Source organism: Phalacrocorax carbo, assembly GCF_963921805.1.
Source record: "Phalacrocorax carbo chromosome W unlocalized genomic scaffold, bPhaCar2.1 SUPER_W_unloc_5, whole genome shotgun sequence".
NCBI classification, from domain to species: domain Eukaryota; kingdom Metazoa; phylum Chordata; class Aves; order Suliformes; family Phalacrocoracidae; genus Phalacrocorax; species Phalacrocorax carbo.
The window spans coordinates 503,744-527,868 of NW_026990256.1; the positions used below are offsets into that span (position 1 = coordinate 503,744).

Genomic DNA, 24,125 nt, shown 5'->3' on the forward strand with positions numbered 1-24,125 from the left:
GGTGGCTGGGTAAATTCCGGAGACAAGGAGCTGAGAAACAAGAGTCAGGCACCTGCCAGGAGGAACAGAAAATATAAGCATCGAGTTATACTGGGAACATGAATTGGGTGGTGACTGGGGAGTAAAGGGGCCTCCCCTTTACTGAAATGCTATATATAATTAGAGAATTTTATAACAACACTACACTGAACTGTATGAATTTAAGAGTGGTGTACCTCTTGATGAGCATTTTATGGCAATCATGAATAAACATACAACAGAGGAAAAGGCAATATGATGCTCTGTTAGTAGGGTTTGGGGGATGAAGTATTATGTTAAAAACACAACTGAAGAAAGTTCCTGCTCGTGATGAGAATCACTTTCAAGTACTTAAATTTGAATATCCGTCTAAATTCCATTAATTTCTTATTAAAAATGTGTTTTAACAAAAGCATGAAGACTACAGAAAGCCAATTAACATAATAGCGTTAATCTTGCGCATTTTTTTCCACAACTATATTTTACATATCACCAAACTTGTGCTGTAGCAAAAGAAAAAAGAATAAAAATAAATTATCTACCAACTATTTATACACAAGAATTACCCTGCTGTGGGACCAGATACTTTACTCTACAGTCCCTCTAACCCAAGGTGTAATCTTAGGTGTATCCTGTTGTGATTTAGGTTCCTGGAAGTTTTCAGCAAACCTTCCTCTTGCTTTATCCCAGTTCTTTTTATTCTTGCTCTGGATGATCTGAACATCTTCAATGAAGACTGGTCTACTTGTACCCAAACCTGCATGCATCTTATGTAACTGGAGGTTGATCTGTCAAATACATTAAATATTGTTGTAACTGCAAGTTAGGTATTCTAAATACTTCAAATCATATTTGATAATACTAATTCCCCCCTCCACAAGCACTTTGTTTAAGGCTCTAATATACTTAGATCATACATGGGCATCTAAAGTACTGTTAAAGCAATGTGTCAAATCACCTCTAGAACGAAGATCTAGAGTGCTGATGTCACCTATCGCTAACATCACTGTGAAGTACTCCTCACCAAATGAATAGTGTATGAGCCCTGTGCTGGGTAGTTTGACAACATAAGGCATGGTGTGGCTCTGAGCAGCACTATTGCCAAAAGACAACACCACAATGGTGACAAAAATGGGGCTGACTGCCACAGAGGCCTAGAACTTGGTGGCTACAGTAAGTGACTTCAGCCACCTTTTCCTCTCTTATGGTGCATCATCTAGTTTGAATTTTGTGCTACATCAGCCTCACACAGAAAGTGAAGGATTCCACCATAAGCCCATCCTGAATTCACATCACTTAAAATTATTTAAATCTTCCTCCAAACTTTGTATTCAAACATGAGATTATTAATTCAACAGCTAGAAGCTGTCTGTCCTCCCTCACTTAGTTTCCCAACAACCACAAACATTACTGGCATTTTCCACTGAAGGGATGAAATAATTGAAAAATTTCAAAATACTTCATTAATCAAGTAAAAAGTGATTTGAGATCAGTCCTACTGAGATTGTTCCTTCCTACCCAGGATTTTGAAATGTTTCAAGTGAATAGTGGCTTACAATTAGACATTTTTAACTGCAAACGTATTTCTTTTTGCTCCAAGTAAAACCCAGACAGACATACCAGGTCCTTCATACCACCACCATACTTGCCCAGGCCTTCTCCTTTTTTCCATCCCATCTTCTCCAACATTTTATGCCCTTTGTTGCTGTTGCTGACTGCGCTTTAAAGAAAGTTTAAGGTAACTGACAAGCAAGAGTTAATACAAAGAGTATGCTCTCTACTCAAATACTGAAGGACAGAAACGTGCAGATATATGCTGCTCTAGAAACCAGGACTCAACTACTATGCTGTTCCTACTTCCATCAAAAGCTATCCAGAAGACCCTAGTGCCACCTTTTGCAAGTTCTTCCATTAATATCTTCGGTTACCAAAGCTATGCCAAGCCTCCGGTCAATACCAACTTTCTTAAAACTCCCCCGATCTACTTGCATACTTTAGGAGGTAAAAGATACCGCATAGGTGGGTGCAAGTCAACTGCACTAGGGAAAAGGTGCGGCGAGCGAGGAAAGCAAGCAGCCAACTCAATGTGAGTGATAGAGCAAGCTTCAACTTTATTTTTAAGTCACTGCGCTTTTATATGCTCTTGTAAACAAGCTTCAATAACTGCTTAGTTAATGTCACGGGTTACGATTCTTCCTTAGCAAGCAGTCTAGTTCTGCATTTCATACCAAAGTTCCTTGTTCTTGTTTTATCGTTTGCTCTCAAAGTAGAAATGTCTTTCGCCTTTCTTCCTCCTCTTTAGTGACTTGCAGATTCTCTGTAATTTTCCATCAGCGGGTCTGTAGTCAAGCTAATTCCATCGCATACCCATAATCCTCCAGCCCGCTTTCTATCTCAAACAACTTATCATGAAACACACATACTGATTCAATCCTATAGTTCCCCACAAAAAGGCATTATCACTACCTCACCACCTGTCATGGTTTTGGCTGGGATAGAGTTAATTTTCTTTATAGTAGCTAGTATGGGGTTACGTTTTGGATTTGTGCTAAAAACAGTGTTGATAATGTGGAGATGTTTTACTTGTTGCCAAGTAGTGCTTACACAAGTCAAGGTCTTTTCCAGCCTCCCATGCTCTGCCGGGTGCACAAGAAGCCGGGAGGGGAGGGGGCACAGCCAAGACAGCTGACCCAAACTAGCCAAAGGGATATTCCATACCATATGACATCATGCTCAGTATATTAACTGGGGGGAGTTGTCTGGGGGAAGCCGCAATCGCGGCTTGGGGACTGGCAGTGTCGGTTGGTGGGTGGTGAGCGGTTGCATCACTTGTTTTTTTGTTTTCCTGGGTTTCATTTCTCTCTCCCTCTTGTTATTTTCCTTTTCATTATATTATTATTATTATCATTACCATTATTACTATTAGTATTTTATTTTAACTATTAAACTGTCTTTATCGCAACCCATGAGTTGCCTCACTTCTACTCTTCCGATTCTCTCCCCTGTCCCACTGGGGACACTGGGAGTGAGCGAGCAGCTGCGTGGTGCTTGGTTGCCGAACGGGCTAAACCACGACACATGCAATAACAGCTATAAATTCCATCTAGCGCATTCCAGTAAAATCTGTCGTTAGCTCAAACCCTTCGTGCCCCATGTTGGGCACCAAAATGGACTGTCGTGGTTTAGCCCCATTCAGTAACCAGAAGTAACTTGAATACCTATATGCTACATAGCCTGTATATTCATGTTGGCATTTTTCTATGGCGAAGCAGACTTAAAATAAAAACTTAAATATTCTCCCTCTTCCTTCCATAATTTTTTTCAGTTGCTCATTATTTTCCCCTTTCCAAATAAAACATAGCACTGCAATTTAGTGCCAACTTAATATGCAGAAATAAAAATAGCTGTGTCTTAAGAAATCTTAATCTCAAAAGGATGAGGAATCTTGTACACATTGGAACTGATAATTTTTTTCTTAAAATTTTAACAGAACTTCCATGCCCTGCTATCACCATCTCTCTCTGTAGAGGTTTGTAAAAAAAAAATAAATATTTAGTGTACAAAAGACAAACCTGAGTAAAACCACCAGGCTCAAGTTTGAGTGTATTTGAAAACTTTCCTTATTCACTGAAGTCTATGACTTAAAATAGGAATCACAGAATAGACATAGACTTCAAACACTTAATCAATTTCTACTGTTAACTCACCTGTAAACCATATTTTACCCATATTTGTTTTAATGCTTTTCTTCTGACTAACTCTCTTTCTTCTTTGCTAAGTGCTGGGCAAACTAAAAGGAGGAATACAGGCTTGAATTTCTAATTAATAATGTAACAAAGTTTTGAAACATAAGACAACTGTGAGAAATTTTGTTCTAACATTATTACACATAGGCACACATACCAAAAGAAAATACATCACCATGTATTATAAAACTATTCCCTGTTGACAAGAAAATTGTAAGAAAACTATCTGAAGCAATTATGTTTATAAAGTAAAGAGCTATAATAAAAAGCATATTCAGTGATAACATGACTAACCAGAAGTTTCCTTTTTCCTATCCAGGCGAAGATGTGCTCTGACTTGTCCTGGTTCACATCCATCACATTTATCACTGTCCGGATGTATATGAAAAGAAAGTACAGTTTCACCAATCTTCACTTCATCTCCATGCTCCAAGATGTAGGGGTCACATTTTGTTTTAGGCTACAGCAAAATGAAGTTTTGGAAGCCATGTTTATTAGTTACTAATGAAGGGCACCAACTCTGTTCCATGAATACTACTCATAATTTAGTGATTCAGTTTGGTCTCACAAATGCAAGCAAATATTTAACTACAGTGGGTATTTCACTCTAGCAACTGTAACCATAGTGGATTTTTCCCAATATAAACCAAACATGAAGTATTACAAGTGGCCCTAAAACCAGAAGGGAACCGAGGAAGACACTAATGTATGAAAGAAGCCATACAATGACGTTGTTAGTGATTTGCCATAACATATTTAAAATGACCACAACTACCATTTTCTGCAACATACACAGCATTATAACAAGTACTCACCTGGAGAATCTGATTTCCATTAACAACTGTTCCATTCTGACTGCCTTGATCCACAAGAACATAATTTTGCAAATCGTGGCCAAAATATACTTCTGCATGGAACTGATAAATAGAAGCATAAATGAAGTGTTCTCACTAAACAAATACTTCACAATTTATATGCTATTTTACAGTAAGATTTTAGAATGTATTTTGGGGCCTTTTAACTGAGCAGCTCTGGTACTCTAAGTTAATAGAGTATTCCATGCCTTATGATTTAATCTATTTGAAATGTAAATGAATGGGCCACAACAACATGAGCTAAAGTATTCTATTAATAATATAACTATTTTGACCATAAACTGATTCAGTACTGAAAAGGTATATACCTCCAATGTGGCAAGTATGCTTTACTTAAAGGACTGCAAGATACAGTAATAAAGCATTTTTAACTGTTCTTATAAATAAAAGATTTTTTTTCTTGTAAGGTATGTTATAGCACTCAATTTTTCTCTTTCTGGACTGCATCAAAAAAGATGCTGAAAGAAATGCAATTTAAAAAAATCTGATCTCATTCTGCAGTTTCAGGTTACTTGGTCTTTCATATCTGAAATAGCTGACTAAATGCTGTGTTTTAGTAAATTTCATGTAATTCACTTTCACCTGCATCTTAATGCCCTGGACACAATTACTATCTATCATTTGATGTTACTTTTATCTCCTTTCTGATATTGAGACTAACAATCTAATTTTTTTCGTTACAATTCTATATAGGTATTGCTCTCAAGCCCAGATAGAACACAAAAAACAAAACTCCAGTCCAAACTCACACATACACTACCTCCAAAAATGGACACTAAGCAAACCAAAATATCAACTTCTGCAGCCTAAGACTCCCAGTAAAAAACCCCAGAAGTTTTTTTTAAAAAATGGCAGTTTCAAATTTGACAAGCAAGGATGCTTTTTGCTATAGTAGAAGAAAAAACCCAACAGTCAACCTGGGAAGAAAGTGCTCATTTAAAACCAAATCCCCTATCTTTGAGCAAGAACAGTTGCTACATTAATTAATAAAAAATTATTTTGTATATTGACTAGCATAAATTTACAGTACGAGTACTCCCATAATGGTAGAAAGATTGACTAGCTCATTCAATAGATAATTTAATTTCTACCTCTGTTTTATCGAATAGGATGAACCAAAGCTGCTTCTTAAGATACTAAATCTGCAGGGTGTAATTTTGTTTTCTTTAAATCTCACTTTACATTTAAGGAAAGCAAAAGCCAAAGTGGTCCACACCTATCAACTATAAATACTGAGGAAAACAAATCAGTAGTAACTTTTTGTTTCTACAGACATGTTATTTATCTTCCTGCCTTGGACTCCTCATCTGCAGAGTGAAATAACTTCTTATGCAGGCAGTCCATTACTTTAATGAAAGGTATTTCAAAGCAACTCAGGTACCCACGAATAATTATATAATAAATATTCTTATCCACACAAGAAGCAACAGAGAAATGGTAACATTACAGAAAAATAAAACCCCTTTGGCTCCTTTATACACCGAATTTCAAATACACGCCTGAAAAAGTCATTAAAAGTTTTTCCCTGGAAACTGCACAGTATAAAACACGGTACATGGCTGATCAATCAGAACTATCATCTGGAACAGACACAGTAAAGTGTATTTCAGACACTTGCATTTGCAGATGTTTTTATCAATTTTTTTTTGTTTGGTTGACATGTCTTTGTCAATTTACGTTTTTTAATTGAGTGCTGTGTTTATGGTCTCTGTTAAAATAGTTAGCAAAACAGAGCACATAATTTATCTTTAATCCCTCTTAACCAGAAAAAAAAATCCATTACAATCTGTCACCAAAAAACCTGCTAAATTTTCAAACTGCCTGTACAGCACGTACATATTTAGACAGCTGAAGAAAAATAAAACAAAACCTGTTGCTCTAAGCTCAACTACAAGGATTAGATTACTTTATGACAAAGTTCTAGCTAGCTAACATCAATATTTTATAATATGATCAATACCTAACACAATAATATATTTTCCTCAAGTTCAATAACTAAGAAATTCAAGATTCAAAGTATAATTTTTTACTGTGCATTGCACTGTAGATTACTGACTCCAATTTAAATAAAAGCAAAATTAGCTTTTCTAGACTTTGAAATCACCCTATTGTTTGCATTAAATTCCCATTCAATAAAATATTGTATCTTTTCCTTTCTCTAACTTCAAAGAAGTGGCTAAAAACACAGCTCATTCTAAAAGTTCTTTTTCTAAAAAAACCCTCCCAGATTTGGCAAAATTTAAAGCAATAAAAATCTAAAGCTTCATCCATATGCTGATCTACATTTCAGCAGACAGAAACAAGAGTTACCTTACTGACTCCAACTTCAGGAATCTGAAGTGCGTGCCCAGCATCTTTTTCCCTGGAAAGGCAGGTTGATACATAAATCATGACAAAGTAGAAATAGTTCTAATAGTGGCTTATGAAAGGTGTACTTTAGCTGAACCTTAACATTGTGTTTCTCTTCTGAGCTATTATGGAGCTTTATAGATGTAAAAGTACTGTTGCAATATATACAAGGTGAAGACACGTCACATCAGTTCTTCCATTTATAAACCAGAATCTAAGCAGCAGGCAATTAATATCAGATAAAAAAAATAAAGGTACAGCTTTATCAATAAACCTAATATTCCTTTCTGAACTTTTAATCTCATACAAGGCCTGTAAATAATAGTTTGAACTCTGCATCCTTGTATTGGGTGTCCGTGGCAAGGCTTTGGTAGTGGGGGCCTACGGGGGTGGTGTCCTGGTTTCAGCTGGGATAGAGTTAAATGTCTTCATAGTAGCTAGTATGGGGCTATGTTTTGTATATTTGCTGGAAACAGTGGTGATAATGTGGAGATGTTTTAGTTGTTGCTAAGTAGCGCTTACACTGGTCAAGGATTTTTTCAGCTCCCCATGCTCTGCCGGGTGCACAAGAAGCTGGGAGGGGACACAGCCAGGACAGCTGACCCAAACTGATCCACACTGGTGCTTGGTTGCTGACTGGGGCTAAACCACGACAGGTGGCTTTTAAGAAGATGCCAGAAGCTTCCCTCGTGTCCGATAGAGCCAGTGCCAGCTATCTCCAAGACAGACCCACCACTGGCAAGGCTGAGCCAATCAGCAACCACGGCAGCGCCGCTGAGATAACATATTTAAGAAGGGGGGAAAAAACAGCTGCACAACAGCATCCAGAGACAGGACTGAGAATATGTGAGAGAAACAACCCTGCAGACACTGGGGTGCATTAAAAGGAGTATGGCCAGCAAGTCAAGAGAGGTTATCCTCCCCCTCTACTCTGCCCTAGTGAGACCACATTTGGAGTACTGCGTCCAGTTTTGGGCCCCCCAGTTTAAGAAGGGCAGGGAACTGCTTGAGCAAGTCCAGTGGAGAGCTACCAAGATGATCAGGGGACTGAAGCATCTCCCTTATGAGGAAAAGCTGAGAGACCTGGGTTTGTTCAGCCTGGAGAAGAGAGGACCGAGGGGGGATTTCAGCAATACTTATAAATGTCTAAAGGGTGGGTGTCAAGAGGATGGGACCGGATTCTTTTCAGTCGTGCCCAATGACAGGACAAGGGGCAATGGGCACAAGTTGGAACACAGGAAGTTCCAGCTAAACATGAGAAAAAACTTCTTTCCTGTGAGGGTGGCAGAGCAGTGGAACAGGCTGCCCAGGGAGGTTGTGGAGTCTCCTTCCCTGGAGATATTCAAAACCCACCTGGATGCATTCCTCTTCCCCCTGCTCTAGGTGTACCTCTTGAAGCAGGGGGTTGGAAGAGATGATCTCCAGAGGTCCCTTCCAACCCCTATCATTCTGTGACTCTGTGACACCAAGGTCAGTGAAGGAGGAGGGGGAGGAGGTGCTCCAGGCGCCGGAGCAGAGATTCCCCTGCAGCCCATGGTGAAGACCACGGTGAGGCAGGCTGTCCCCCTGCAGCCCATGAACGTCCATAGTGCAGCAGGTATCCACCTGCTGCCCATGGAGGACCCCACGCTGGAGCAGGTGCATGTGGCCGTGCTGAAGCAGGTGTGCTGGTTTTGGCTGAGAAGGGGTTAATTCTCTTCACTGTGGTGGTTGGGTACCTTTCTAGCTTCCCGCGCTCTGCCGCATTGGAGGGAGGCTGGGAGTGGCGGGGCCACGGCCTGGGCGGCTGACCCTGACTGGCCAATGGGATGTTCATTCCATACCATGTGACACCATGACCAGTATATTAAGGGGGGCAATTGCAGCTCAGGGAGGTGTGGCATCGGGTTGGTGGGTTGTGAGTGGATGCGTTGCATGCAGTTTGTTTCAGTGGTTCATCCCCCTCCCTCCCCCCTGGGTTTCACGCCTCTCTCTGTTTTCCTTTCCATTGCATTTTTGTTGTTTGTTTTTTTTTTTAAAAAAAATTTAATTATTAAACTGTTCTTATCTCAACTCACGAGCATTACCCTTCTGATTCTCTCCCCTATCCCACCGGTGGGGGAGTGAGCGAGCGACTGTGTGGGGCTGAGTTGCCACCTAAACCACGACAGCAGGTTTGCTGGCAGGACCTGTGGCCCGATGGAGAGGAGCACACACTGGAGCAGCCCGTTCCTGAAGGACTGCACCTTGTGGAAAGGAGCCATACTGGAGCAGTTCATGAAGAACTGCATCCCATGGGAAGGACCCATATTGGAGAAGTTCATGGAGGACTGCTGCCCATGGGAGGGACCCCACGCTGGAGCAGGGGAAGAGCATGAGGAGGAAGGAGCAGCAGGATAATGTGTGATGAACTGACTGCAACCCCCATTCCCCATCCCTCTGCAGTGCTTGGGGGTAGGAGGCAGAGAAATAGGGAGTGAGGTTGAGCTCGGGAAGAAAGGAAGGGGTGGGGGGAAGGTGTTTGTATTGAAGAAGATTTGGGTTTATTTCTCTTTATCTTGCTCTAACTTTTGATTGGCAATAAATTAAACTAATTTCCCCAAGTCGAGTGTTTTGCCCGTGGTGGTAATTGCTGAGTGATGTCCCTGTCCTCGTCTCAACTCATGAACCTTTTGTTATATTTTCTCTCCCCTGTCCAGTGTAGGAGAGGGAAGTGATAAAGCGGCTTTGGTGGACACCTGGCATCCAGCCAAGGTCAACCCACCACAATCCTTCAAGCTCTTCAGTGCATCTTGGCATCAGTCTTCAATGCTGAAATAGAATTCTTGGTAGCATTAGGCAGGTAATATAAGCAATGAAAGAGTAATTTATATAGATTTTTTTTTCAAAATCACTGCAGGAGGAAGAAGGGATTTGTGTATTAAGTTTCTTATACTAGGGGATAAAGAAGCAATGCAGCTAGTAAAGGACCAATATGCAAATTGCAAGGAGACTTGTCATAAGTTATATTTCACATAAATTCACCTAGAAAGCACATCTAGACACACCTAGAAAGCCTACTGCATCTAGGACACATCTATAAGCATTACTGAAAAGCAGCTGAAAAGGGGTGAGGTTGTCAGTAAACACTGAATAAAGCATTAATTCATCATTAAATTCTTCATGCATTCATCATCCACAATGAACAAATGAGATTTTTTTTTTTAAAAAATATTTTGAAACATCAGAACTGAAAGAATGTATACAGGCTAGCACAAAACTCAAGCTTATCATTTCAAAATGATGGATCAGCCCTATTGGAATTTGAATGTGTGAGGAAGTCCAGGACATGTTTTCTTGGGATCCTGAATTTCTGAAGTATATTCTTCCATTTCTGAAAAAGTTACCTTAGTGGCCCAGAAAAAAAAATTTACTTATGTTCTAAAAAGCAACAGTTTTCAAAGAATAACTTGTAGCTATGCTGCCATTAGGACTTAGACACGAGATCTCGTTATCACTAAAAAATATTCATGACTACTGAGCTAACTGCATGCGCTGTCATCACAGCAAAAATGATGTTATGTGACTGTCATGGTTTTAGCTGGGATAGTGCTGTGTTTTGGACTTAGTATGAAAATAATGTTGATAACACACTGATGTTTTAGTTGTTGCTGGGTAGTTCTTACACTAGTCAAGGACTTTTCTAGCCTCCCATACTCTGCCGGGTGCACAAGAAGCCAGGAGGGGGCACAGCTAAGAGAGCAGATTCAAACTGGCCAAAGGGATATTCCATATCAGATGATGTCATGCCCAGTATATTAATTGGGGGGAGCTGGCCGAGGGACGCAGCAGTTGCGGCTTGGGGACCGGCAGCATTGGTCAGTGGGTGGTGAGTGGTTGCATCGCTTGTTTATTTTTTTTTTTTTCCAGGCTTCATTTCTCTCTCTCATTATTTTCCTTTTTATTATATTATCATTATTATTATAATAATCATTATTACCACCATTATTATTATTATTTGATTTTAATTATTAAACTGTTCTTATCTCAACCCACGAGTTTTCTTGCTTTTGCTCTTCCGATTCTCTCCCCCATCCCACTGGGGTGGGGGGAGTGAGCGAGCAGCTGCATGGTGTTTAGTTGCTGACTGGGGCTAAACCACGACAGTCATCTGACTTAAATGTCTTACTGTGGGCTAATCTAACTCACAACTGCTGCATACTAGGAGGACAAGCATGACAGTAGGGACAAACAATCTTGAGTGGCTTTCACACATTTCAAAGCCAGGTACAGCTTCATATAGATAAATATATTTTAAAATAAAAGTTCCAATCACTTTTACCTTCCAATTGCAGCAGGTTTCACAGCTGTGATAATATAAAGTGATACAGTCTGTAGAACTGGTGATCTTATTACAATTACTCTGATACAAGGAGGCCAGATCTTTTCTTTATCTATAATTATAAATAAAATATTGTTACTATGAATAAGTTAGTTTTACCCCACAGTTTTCAAACAACTGATATACATTCAGACATTATCTAGCTGAATCCTATGCAACTTTCCAAAAAAAAAGTATAAGCACATATGAGAGAAAACTTTGATGAGTACTGTTTCAAAGGTTTTCTGACTGCATGCTAAAGTATTAAGAATGCTTTCCTAATTCTGATTACTTACATGTGCACAACTGTTTAGTTACAGCAATAAAATAAACAAACTCACAGAGTTTTCTAGCATACTATAAATTTATGGACCATTAGTCGTAACTGATTAGTGAAAAGGCAGCACTTTTTGTTCCCCACATCACAAACTTAATGCATATAAAACTTTATATTTGATAATTTCTGTCAAATGTATTTTTACTACTTTTTAACTCTTATTAGCACTGTGCACCAATACAAATAAGAAATAATAGATGAGCCTACAGATGTGTATGCTCTTTTGCCTCAGTATCTGTTAATTAATTCTATCCCAACAGCTATATGATTTCTGTTCTTGGATGTACATCTGCAGAAAGACTCTCCAATGATCTCAGCTAAGAATGTACAGGGCAAGATGGGAAGACAGTAGCTCAAAAGGTACTAGGAGGAAAGAAACCATCTCCAGTTTTTATTACTCCAGCAATATTGCAGAGTTGTTAGAAAACAGTAAGAGAAGGAAATTTAAACTGAAAGTCTGATGGTAGCAAGCACATATTGAATGGCATTAAGCAATCAGAATCTGAGTATTTGAGTAAGTAATGAAAGTAGAAGAAACAAACTGACTGTTTAACTGTGAGCAGGGCAGAGGTTGCAGTACAGACTCCTATAGGTTGTATTTCATTCTGTGATTTAGAATATCCTTTGCACATACATAGTTCCAATTGGTTGCATTAAGCTTTTCAAGGTTTGGTTGGGTTTTTTTCCTTAGGGTTTTTGGAGCTTGTTTTGGGTTTTTGTTTTGTCTTGTTTTGGGATTTTTATTTTGTGCAAGAGACCATTCAGTTTTTGAGTAGGTCTTAAGAAAATACTTTCTTTGGTACAAAAGAGCATACAGGTTTCCTCTCTATACCCATTTCTTACATATTGCCACTGGAATACACACAAAATAGGATTTTGAATAGTACTGAGCATTCCACATTCATCCTTTTCACCACAGTGGATTCATCTTACATTGAATTATACATGATTGTGTATAAATAGCATCAGAAATATCATACACTAATTGAAGAGAGTTAATACACAGAATTACTGTGAGGTCTGTATTAGAATCTCTATTTAGCAATAGACTTTTTTCTCCTGTTGCTATCCTAATCTAAACAAATTTTATTCTACCACTGAGGTTTCTACACAAACACTGGAAGTTATACCCCTGAACAGCTTTTACAAAAACACCACTACTTACTTCAGAATACTGTGCAAGAAAAGAGAAGGAAACAAATACTGGTAACATATAGCACTTTTAAATTCAAAGTATCTCAACTTAGATGCTTTTATTTATTTATTTTTAATTATCCAAACGCTTTTCTTATAGTTTTTTCTTAATTGGCTCCTGGAAAAATACAATAGTATCATACATAAAAGCCACAATAATTCACCTTCGTTTTCTGAGTCTTCTGAATTAGCACTTTCTTCACTTGTTACAGCCTCACTGCTGTGGGCTTCACATTCAGAATCTGTAATTTCACCTTCTTCTGGTTCACTTCCTGTGTCTACTGTGTCTGTATATGCTGCAGTATCTGGTGTACTTTTGTGTGAATGTGAGTTTATATTGTCTGTAGAAATTGATTCTTTGGCTGTTAGACTGTTTTGTGTTTGTGTGTCCATTTTAGTCGTCTTTCTTACATTTGGAGATGACTCTTCTTCAGTAGAGCTTACTTGCTCAGTAGTGGAAAAGCAATTCAGACTGTTAAATGTTTTCTGCTCTTGTGTGTCCAAATCCTGGGGAGAAGTTATAAAAATCAGACCTGAGGAACATTACATTCTTTACAGAGTGAGTTATTCTGAAGTCTTCTATCAGCTTGGAATTAAATCCTTCACTAGGACTATTAATAAATGGTTAGATTTCCAGAAAGTTTTGTGCACGCACTCAACAGAACATTTCATTAGAAACATTTTCACGTCCTATTAGACATAACTGAGACCATCTTCTATTTGGGAAAGTGACTGCGCTCCCCTTCTAACCTTCATGTATTCCTTCCTTTTTTCTCACACAAAACTTGTCCTCGCTTTCAAACTTGTACAACACCATCTTGAATATTTTCCAGTTTTGCTTTTATGACACTTCTTTCCCTCTCTAACTCAATTCTTGTAACTTTCTTAAAAGTTCTTTAATTGATCTTCATCATATCTTACTCCTGGTTTTGTCTTCTAATTTTTTTCCACAATGGTCCCGAATATCTGGAATGCCCACCCATGCTTGCCTAACAACCTACTCTTCATCCTTCCAAAATTGCAACTTTAACAAAGCCTTACATATCAAGATACTGTAAAGAACTTTAAAGTTTAATTTATGCAATGTGGAACAATTCTACTGAGAATCCATTTTCTACTGCAACAAATCTCTCCACTGCATGCCAGACAGATTAGATCACTGCAGGTTCTTCCACTGCCCCTTGATTTCATGAGCAGAAAAGATGATCATCAGCATTTTTTGAACTGAGAAATCTAAAGTTTCACATCAGTTTTGGCAGAGTACCTTGAAAATTTAATTCTCAATCTATTAACCCTGATGACCATCTTAAAAACAAACAAACAAAGAAAGAAAAAACCACAAATGTCTTTAAAAGATAAAAAAAAAAATCTCAGATTTTATTATAAAATTATTTGCCATCTTAGATTCAGAATGAATGTGTTCGATTGCCCTGAACTGTACCAAATATTGCAACACAGCAGTTAAAATAAAACACATGCTTGACTTTTTTCAGTACGTTTTCATATAGAGCATTTTACATTTCAAGATACATGAATTAATGTGAACGTTAACACCATGGAAATTAAAGCACTTTCACTTTTCAAAATTGTAAAAACTCATCAGTGGCACAGCTGGAAGACAAACACAAGAATTCCTCTCAACCCAGTAGTCAAGCTATTGGATAGGACTTTGCAGTGTACTTTTGAAACACTTTCAATAAGACAGCAGGCTCTCAGGAATAACGAGCAAATTTTGAAAGACCTCATGCTTTAACTGAAGGACTATCAGTTTATTTTAGGGTTTCTCTACAATGCACTAGCCCTCCTCCCCAAATCCTTTAAGCATTGTAACTAGGAAGGAACAGGATCACAAGGCCACTGCTTATGTTGTTTATTTTAAATAAGAGAGATAATAATCTAGCCAAAAGTAAGCAGTTCATACGTCAGACACATAATTCCATTAGAAGCCTTTTTGGCAAATCTGGTTACAGCTTTTAACAATGATCTTTTCCAGTATATTTATCTTTGTCTATATTTATATTTGGCATGGATAGTAGATCGATACCAGTCATACAAAGGTGCTCTGCAATCCTAAATGTATTTCTAACCCATAATACTGTGAGCTACCAGTTTTGCTAATCTAGTCTGAAAACAGAGAATCTAAATGCTCTGCACAAATTAGAACTGAGGCAAAGCAACAGATGACTGTGACACATTGATGCCCAAGTATAATGCTCCAACTGTAACCAAAGTGATGAAATTAATCAACCAGGGATGTTGTTATATTATGGGAACATGGAGTGTACGAATCAGTGTATCTGTTGATCTGTATTTTAGTCCCTAGGTAATCATTAATGTGAACAAAACAATAGACAATGTGCTTCTGTCAGAAAAGGATGACAAAATGTGGTTTCGTGTAGTGGACTGAGAAAACTGGCCAGGATTGCCAAGATTAAGAGCCAAGTAGGTAAAAGGTAATTCCGGCAGGGGGAGATCGCGACCACCGACTCACGGACCACCGACCCAAGTAATACCCCCTACTCAAAAGAGAACAATGGAAGAGGACAACTGAGCCTGCACAGTAATTTACATATGGAATGAGCAAGTTTGTACCAATCAGTAGAAAGGACAATAATGAATATGTATGAATATGTAAATTTTTGATCTATAAATTGTATGGGAAAGGTGTGTAAGGTATGCACATTAGGAGGAGCGATCCCCCATGCATCCAGCACTGCAATAAAGAATGCCTGCCTGCTCTTTAATACTAAATTGGTCTTAGAGAGTTGTTTCTGATTTTACCGCATTTTTCGGTAACACAACCACTCAGCTCTTTCTCCACAGTGAATCCAGTGATACTCATTTTCGGCATCACTTCAGATATTCTAAATTAGAAAATAAAAAGGTGTTTCAAAGCCTGCCTACTAAAGAGTAGACTCTCCGTTCTGGGTTGAAAACAGGAATTTTAAAAAACACTCTTACAGACAGACCAAAGATTCTGTACATTCGTTCTGCCAATATGACCATTAAGCCTGTTCTCAGCAGTTTCTGTATTTTTTCCACTATTTACAATCAAAACCTAATAAAGCAAATAAACTAAATAGTTCTGATAATAAGTACTGATATAAATGCAATTTTCACATACTCCCTCTGCCTAAACTGTAATCTTGCATACAAACAAGTCAAAATGACTCAGTACATTTGTGGAAATTAAACGCATACACACACACCCCCAAGTCAGTCTGAGAGGAAACAGCCCTATTTACATATTTAATTAGGACACAAAATGCTTACTGAAGTTGTTACAGAAAGCATAGCTATTTGTATTCAAAATAACATGAAAAATGTCAGAGTTCATTTTCTACCCTTTTGGGTCCACTATTTCTCCTATTGAGATAAACTGGAATCAAGTTAGGTGAAAAACATATGAAAAATTAGCTGAATATCTGCATAATGTAGCTCTTGTTTAAATACCTCAATCAGCAAGGTGCAGATTCCTTGAACCTTAGTCTTGATGCCACAAACAGCAATCTGTTTTGTCCCGCTGAAGTCAAGCACAGAAACTTATTTCTGGCAAAGAGTTACAGTAACAGGCTCCTTTGCAAGTTCAGGACCTCAGAAGCAAAGGGGTTTTTTTAGGGGTGTGTGTGGAAGGAAGAAGTTACTAACTTTAAACTTTTAATTAAGCTCCTGGAATGTTCTAGCTATAAATAAGTTTAGAAATCCTTGTACAAAATTGAGGATTTAAAAATTATTTTCCTAAAGAATATGGATTTTGAACCCTTTATTATTTCACAGATCTGTATTAAAATGCACATCTTGATGATGTCTAAACATTAAGTCTGGGGATGCTGAATGTATTCATAAAGCATTTGAGTGGGTCTTGTGCTGAAAAAAATCCTTTTCCATTATATATGACAACTAGTACTAACACAGAACATACGTAGCATGTATAAAAGTATAACTACGCAAACAGCACCAATACCTTGCCTCCATATAGCTACTGCTTAAAAAAAAAGGAACCAGCAGTAAGCAGATTATTCAGTAAATATCATTCTGAATGACCTAACAAATACTAACAATGCACTTAATTTCTCAGTGGCAGGATATTTAACTCTTCATCCTAAACTCATGATACATCACACAAAATATGCAAGGATGTACTCATTATAACCATGTCTGTCACACCATGATACTAGGCACATACTTTTATTTGTATGTTACTTTGCTTAATATATCTTAACAGTCAGTAGACCTAAAGTCATATGTTGGATAGGGACTGCCTCTATGCGATTCAGCTTTGAAAAAACTTTGTATCTACTAGGTATCATCACATGATCTCTGGCTTTTATCTTACTAAGCACGAGTAAAGTTGAGAGGTGGGATGAATCTGATTCATAGTAAACTATTTCTTAACTACAGGGTTGAGTTGGTTCATATTTAGAATAGAATATTTCTGCATCCCTCACAAAGACAGCCAAAGGTGCAAGTGAAATGGTTCAGGATCAGCATGTCATTTTTATGTATCCCATGAGGAGTGATCTTTTAAGAATTACAAATCATGTTCATATGGCAGGAACTGATGGTTTTGTTTTATAAATAGGTCACAAACTACTCATTACAAAGACCTTCTGAAGTGCAGACTGGCCTACTTACAATATACATGAATAATCATAGTAACTTCTCATTTTTCTGTATTATGCCTGATTGACATGCATGTTCATGCAACTCTTCAGCATGTCTACAAATTAGAACTTAAAAGTTATTGTGAGCATAATTAGTTTAAAGAAATGCACTGATTAAACTGTATTGTTTTCTAAATCAATTTACTTTATACAAAACATATGCACAAGCAACTTTTCAGAAATGCGTAGTCTGTTGCTTCTTGGTTTGCTGGAAGTTCAATAGGTGACTTAATGGAATCATGGATATTTACCCTAATCTAAAGGGCTGAATGTTAAATCTTTAGCACCAACTCTTTCAATTTGAGATATTAATCTGAAATTCAGTATTTTAATAAAGAAACAAACATTTCCAGTTTAAGATAGGTCTTTCACACAGATGACTAAGCTTTTACTTGCTAGAAACATTTCACAAGTACTCCAATTACTGTCTTCCACCCTACACAATACTCAAATTTCCAATGCAAAAAAATCTAATTAAAAGCCGTAAAAGAGTAAAGCTCTTCTTATACCATAAAGAAGCCATTTTATACACTGGCAGATGGCGCTGAAATACAGGAAGTATAAATTTTGTCTTATCTAAAGAATGCATAGTTTGTTTAGTCACGACACCCTACATTAATACAGTAATGCTAAACATGCCTTTTCTGAAATATTCTAGAACACCATCAGTTTCCTTCAGATGTTTTATTTATACAGTGTTTCAAATATATTTCAAACTTACTTTGTAGATGAACTGATTTTGATCAAATAGCTGCAAAAACTTATTAATTCCTTTAGGAAAATAGGTATCTAAATATCAACTACTAGATATTATTTTTCCTTTAATAAAAATGTTAAGATTAAAGGTAAACATCCACAGACTAATGTGTTTGTTGTCTCAGCTCTACCTTCACCAGAAGCTGCCAATCCAAAAGAAGAAATCTCCAGATTAGCCACGGTTTCTGCCAACTGACATATCTGAAGGTGGGATGAATATCAGCAAAAAGTAAACTACATGGGATAAAAAATAAAAGTCACTGCTTCAAGAATTCTATTACAAAAGCCTTCTTTCCTACAGAAGTAGCTAGGATGTGTCTATAATGGAAAAGAATATGGCAAGAAGTTAATTTTGAGCACCATGTTGAAATATGTAGCAAAATTCAGATGCAGGCTAAAACTACTGTCTAATAAATTTTATTTCAAACAGCCCCAATCCAGCAAGTAGAACTACACGATCACTATTGCACACAGTCTACTCCCCACCCTGTATGGAACCACTGGATCCTGATATTGTCCAAGGGATCACATTATCATTTATGACACCTTTTGGAGTGGATTATTCTTTTGTTGTTGGTTCTGGGGAATTTTTGCTTGGTTGGTTTTGGGGTGGTAGATTTTTTTTGCCTTTTTTTTTTTTTTTTAACTTTTCAAATTTACTTATTTAATTTTTTTTCTCTTTCAGGAAATATTTATATTTCTTGCCCTACTTTTTTTGGCCTACCACTACCAGAAGAAATCAGAACTGATGCCTGAAAGTTCCAAAATATTCCACCCATCCTCCTTAAGCAAGCTGCACATAGGCTATCTAATACTTCATCCTGGCAAATAAAAATCCTGATCGTCTATTAAAAGCAAGCATGTGGGCAGCATGCTTAGTTTCACAACTTAAAGGAAAACTATTTGTAATATAGAACCTTGGTGACTGAAAAGAATGAATCTCTTCAAAGAAAGTTCTTGTATAAATCAGAAACATTCCTTAGGAGATACTAAGCGCGCAAGCTCCCCTCCATTGTCTTTTGGCAATTAGAAGCACATTCATTTTAAAAGAAGCTCACTCGTATTTTCTTGTTTGGTAATTCGTCTTGTTAGAAATACAATATTATTTAAACAGATTAATTTTATTCTTTAGATTCTCAGATTTATACTGCCTTTTGAAGAACACTGCAGTATTTGTGGAAAACACACTTGCTATTTGTGTAGTGTTAAGCATCCCAAAGTACTAATTCTAAATAGATACTATATGTAAGATAGCTTAGCTGAGCACATCAAATCCTTCACAATGGCTACAAACTAAATTGCAACTAAAAAAACCCCAGTGACCAGAAACAGAAAATTAACAGTTTGGCTCAGTTACAGTATTTTTATGATTAAAAAAAAAAAAAAAAGATTAAATTTGATTTAAATAGAATCATAGAATGCTTTGGGTTGGAAGGGACCTTTAAAGGTCATCTAGTCCAACCCCCTGCAGTGAGCAGGGATATCCCCAACTAGATCAGGTTGCTCAGAGCCCCATCCATCCTGACCTTGAATATCTCTAGGGATGGGGCCTCCACAACCTCTCTGGTCAACCTGTTCCAGCACTTCACCACCCTCACTGTAAAAAACTTTTTCCTTATATCCAGTCTAAATCTACTGTCCTTTAGTTTAAAACCATCACCCCTTGTCCTGTCACAACAGGCCTTGCTAAAGAGATTGCCCCATCCTTCCTATAGTCCCCCCTTAAGTACTGAAAGGCCGCAATAAGGTCTCCCCACAGCCTTCTCTTCTCCAGGCTGAACAACCCCAACTCTTTCAGACTGTCCTCACAGGAGAGGTGCTCCAGCCTTCGGAACATTTTTGTGGCCCTCCTCTGGACCCGCTCCAACAGTTCCACGTCCTTGTTGAGGGCTCCAGAGCTGGATGCAGTACTCCAGGTGGGGTCTCACCAGAGCAGAGTAGAGGCGCAGAATCACCTCCCTTCTATTAAAAGAAGCAAATAGAAAAAAATCACATGCAATTTTTGTAAGAACATTATAACTACAAAGTTTCCTTATTTCTTCTATTTGACAACTTATAAGTAATTGTGAATAGCTATCAATACTTGTTTACATTTAATCCTTTAACTGAAAAAGAAAGAAAACAATTTTAACAGGTGCCCGTGTACTTGAGGTCCTATATGTACTGCTCAATATCTTCTCCTGCTTCACATGCATATTCATATTTGTCAGCCTCACTTCCATCCCTGGAAACGTGATGGAACAGTTCATGCTGGAGGTCATCTCCAAGCATGTAGAGAAAAGAAGGTTATCAAAAGAAAGACAACATGGATTCACCAAGGGGAGATCATGCTTGACCAACCTGATAGCCTTCTATGATGGCATGACTGGCTGGGTCAACAAAGGGAGAGCAGTGGATGTTATTTACCTCAACTTCAGTAAGGCATTCGAAACTGTCTCCCATAGCATCCTCATAGACAAGCTAAGGAAATGTGAGTTAGATGAGAGGACAGTGAGGTGGACAGAGAACTGGCTGAACAACAGAGCTCAGAGGGTCGTGATCAACGGGGCAGAGTCTGGTTGGAGGGCTGTAACTAGCAGTGTTTCCCAGGGGTCTGTGCTGGGTACAGTCCTGTTCAACATATTCATCAATAACCTGGACAAAGGGATAGAGTATAACCTCAGCAAGTTCGCTGATGATACCAAGCTGGGAGGAGTGGCTGATACGCCAGAAGGCTGTGCTGCCATCCAACAAGACCTGGACAGGCGGGAGAACAGGGGACTGAAGCATCTCCCTTATGAGGAAAGGCTGAGGGACTTGGGTTTGTTCAGCCTGGAGAAGAGAAGACCGAGGGGGGATCTTATCAATACTTTTAAGTATCTGAAGGGTGAGTGTCAAAGAGGATGGGACCAGACTCTTTTCAGTGGTGCCCAATGACAGGACAAGGGGCAATAGGCACAAGTTGGAACACAGGAAGTTCCACCTCAATATAAGAAGAAACTTCTTTACTGTGAGGGTGACAGAGCAGTGGAACAGGCTGCCCAGAGAGGTTGTGGAGTCTCCTTCCCTGGAGATATTCAAAACCCACCTGGACGCAGTCCTGTGCACTCTGCTCTAGGTGTACCTGCCCTACCATTCTGCGATTCTTTTAAACCACCTAATCTTCATTCAGGAATAATAAAGTCCAGGGTGTGTGACACATTCCCAGATTTAGACCCAGGTATTGCTTTGTTTACCACTGTTAGTGGTTGGCGGAACAGACAAAAAAACCCAAACCCTTCTCCTATTTGTACTGGCTGTAGAAAAAGGCAGTAGAGCAAAACGTAGTTTGGTCAAGAAATTAGAAAATGTTTGGAAGCATTTTTCAGGCTAGCAGCACAATTTAATGAATAAACAATTGGGAAAAGCAATAATGAAATACTAATCTTCAAAACAATTGCAGCAAGTTTAATTTAATCAGTATTTAGGGTTAGTTTTTATTTTAACTTTTTTTGTCAGGGGTGGAAGAGGGAATAGAAAGAAAAGGGAGAAGGCATACAGATAAGCACTGTAATAGACAACACTTCAACTACAAAGTTATACTTAAAACCAGACATTTTTGGGTCTGTTTTAGGAGGTATATAATACAATAACTAGCATAAAATAATTAGTGCTTTTAACAATACCAGACAACATTGGACAGCAATAATACTGCCAAGAAATACCATGCATCTATGAAGTGTATTGTGTAGCTAAGTAATTTTATAGTTTTACAACAGAAAAATCTATAATCTTTTATTCTACCGTAACGTTTTTTTTAAACTAATGAACAAATTTCTTATATAAGAACCACGCAACACAAATAAGGTATTTTAACTCAGCTACGTAAGATATGACAGTAAGGCGCTGTCCTGGTTTCAGCTGGGATAGAGTTAATTTTCTTCGTAGTAGACAGTACGGGGCTGTGTTTTGGATTTGTGCTGGAAACAGTGGTGATAATGGGGAGGTAGTTTAGTTGTTGCTAAGTAGCGCTTACACTGGTCAAGGACTTTTTCAGCTTCCCATGCTCTGCCGGGTGCACAAGAAGCTGGGAGGGGACACAGCCAGGACAGCTGACCCCAATTGACCAAAGGGATATTCCATACCATATGACATCATGTCCAGCATATAAAGCTGGGGGAAGAAGAAGGAAAGGGAAGATGTTTGGAGTGATGGCGTTTGTCTTCCCAAGTAACCGTTACGCTTGATGGACCTCTGCTTTCCTGGAGATGGCTGAACACCTGCCTGCCCATGGGAAGTAGTGAATGAATTCCTTGTTTTGCTTTGCTTTGCTTCCGCGCGCAGCTTTTGCTTTACCTATTAAACTGCCTTTATCTCAAACCATGAGTTGCCTCACTTTTACTCTTCTGATTCTCTCCCCCATCCCACCAGTGGGGAGTGAGCGAGCGGCTGCATGGTGCTTAGTTGCTGACTTGGGTCCTTTTTGGCACCAAACGTGGGGCTCGGCTGGTTTGAGATAACAACAGATTTGATTGGAATGCGCTAGATTGAATTTATAGCTGTTATTGCTGTTTAGCTATTAATCAGCAGGCTTCTGTGCTTGCTATGAGGCTTGCTTGCCTTCCTGTATATTAGAGTCTAGTGCTTTTTAGTGGCTGCTTTTTGCTTTCGTTGCTTGCTGTACTGCTTATCACCCTACCCTGCCGTGCCTGGGAAAATTCTGATAACAGCAATGGCCAGGCGCCTGGGCTGGCAGATGGCCAGGGCATTGCTGCTGTTTCTCTGCTGCTGTACTGGTGTCGTGGTTCAGCCTCAGCTGGCAACTGAACACCACGCAGCCACTCACTCACTCCCCCCCACCCCTGTGGGATGGGGAAGAGAATCGGATGAGCAAAAGAACTTGTGGGTTGAGATAAGCACAGTTTAATGATTACAATAAAATAATAATAATAATAATGATTATGATAATAATGACAATAATGTTAATATAATAAAATGGAAAAGGAAGGGAAAGGGAAAAAAAGGGGAAAAAACCCACAGAAACACAAACGATACAACTGCTCACCACCTGCCGACCGACGCTGCCCGTCCCCGAGCCGCGATTGCCTCCCCCCTCCCCCGGCCAGCTCCTCCCTTTGGTTGGTTTGAATCCGCTCTCTTAGCTGTGCCCCCTCCCCTCCCATCTTCTTGTGCACCCAGCAGAGCATGGGAAGCTAGAAATGTCCTTGACTAGTACAAGTGCTACCCAGCAACAGCCAAAACATCTGTGTGTTATCTCAATTTTTTTTTTTCCATGCTAAGTTCAAAGCACAGCACTATACCAGCTAGAGTGAATAAAATCAACTCTATCCCAGCTAAAACCATGACAGTATCCACCCCTTATTCCATATCATTTAAATCATGCTCAGGTCCCATACTATTTAATACAATTTCAATAATCCCTACCCACCTTCTCATCCTTTAAAAGAATATACAGATTTCATTTATCATTCCCCTAGTCTATGGACCACCCCTGTAAAATGCCTGTGAAATGTCCATTGAGTTCATTTAGTCCATGACTTTAGATTTCATCTATTGTAAGAGTCTTTCAGAGAGGTGCTGTGTGTGGTGTCGGATTGCTGCATGCTGAAGTCAGTCCTTGTTCCATCACCGCTGCACGGGTAGTTCTTGTTCTCTCACTGCTGCACTTTGCTTGGTTCCATTGAAAGTTCATTTGCTATTATTATTAACTGGGAGATTCCCACCAAGATACCATTCCATTGATATGGCATATAGCAAACATAGTAGTGATGACATAGAACATCATATAGCAATTAACAGCATATTATTCAGTTCATTGGCCATTTTCACCGAAAATTAAATCCCCCTGAGGTACACACCGGACTCCTC

The 24,125-nt window shown here is 38.7% G+C and overlaps 1 protein-coding gene across 1 annotated transcript; it reads right to left on the reverse strand.

The window, feature by feature from the left end:
* Positions 1–605: 605 nt before the first annotated feature.
* LOC135310887 (angiogenic factor with G patch and FHA domains 1-like) lies at positions 606–15,542 on the reverse strand. The gene is made up of 9 exons (XM_064439992.1): positions 13,023–15,542; positions 11,289–11,400; positions 6,950–7,001; positions 4,580–4,681; positions 4,059–4,224; positions 3,726–3,808; positions 2,386–2,420; positions 1,639–1,738; positions 606–806 (listed from the first exon to the last, which is right to left on the reverse strand). Exons 1-9 carry the CDS (start codon positions 13,249–13,251, stop codon positions 606–608), a joined length of 1,080 nt encoding a protein of 359 aa, XP_064296062.1. The 5' UTR covers positions 13,252–15,542.
* Positions 15,543–24,125: the final 8,583 nt, after the last annotated feature.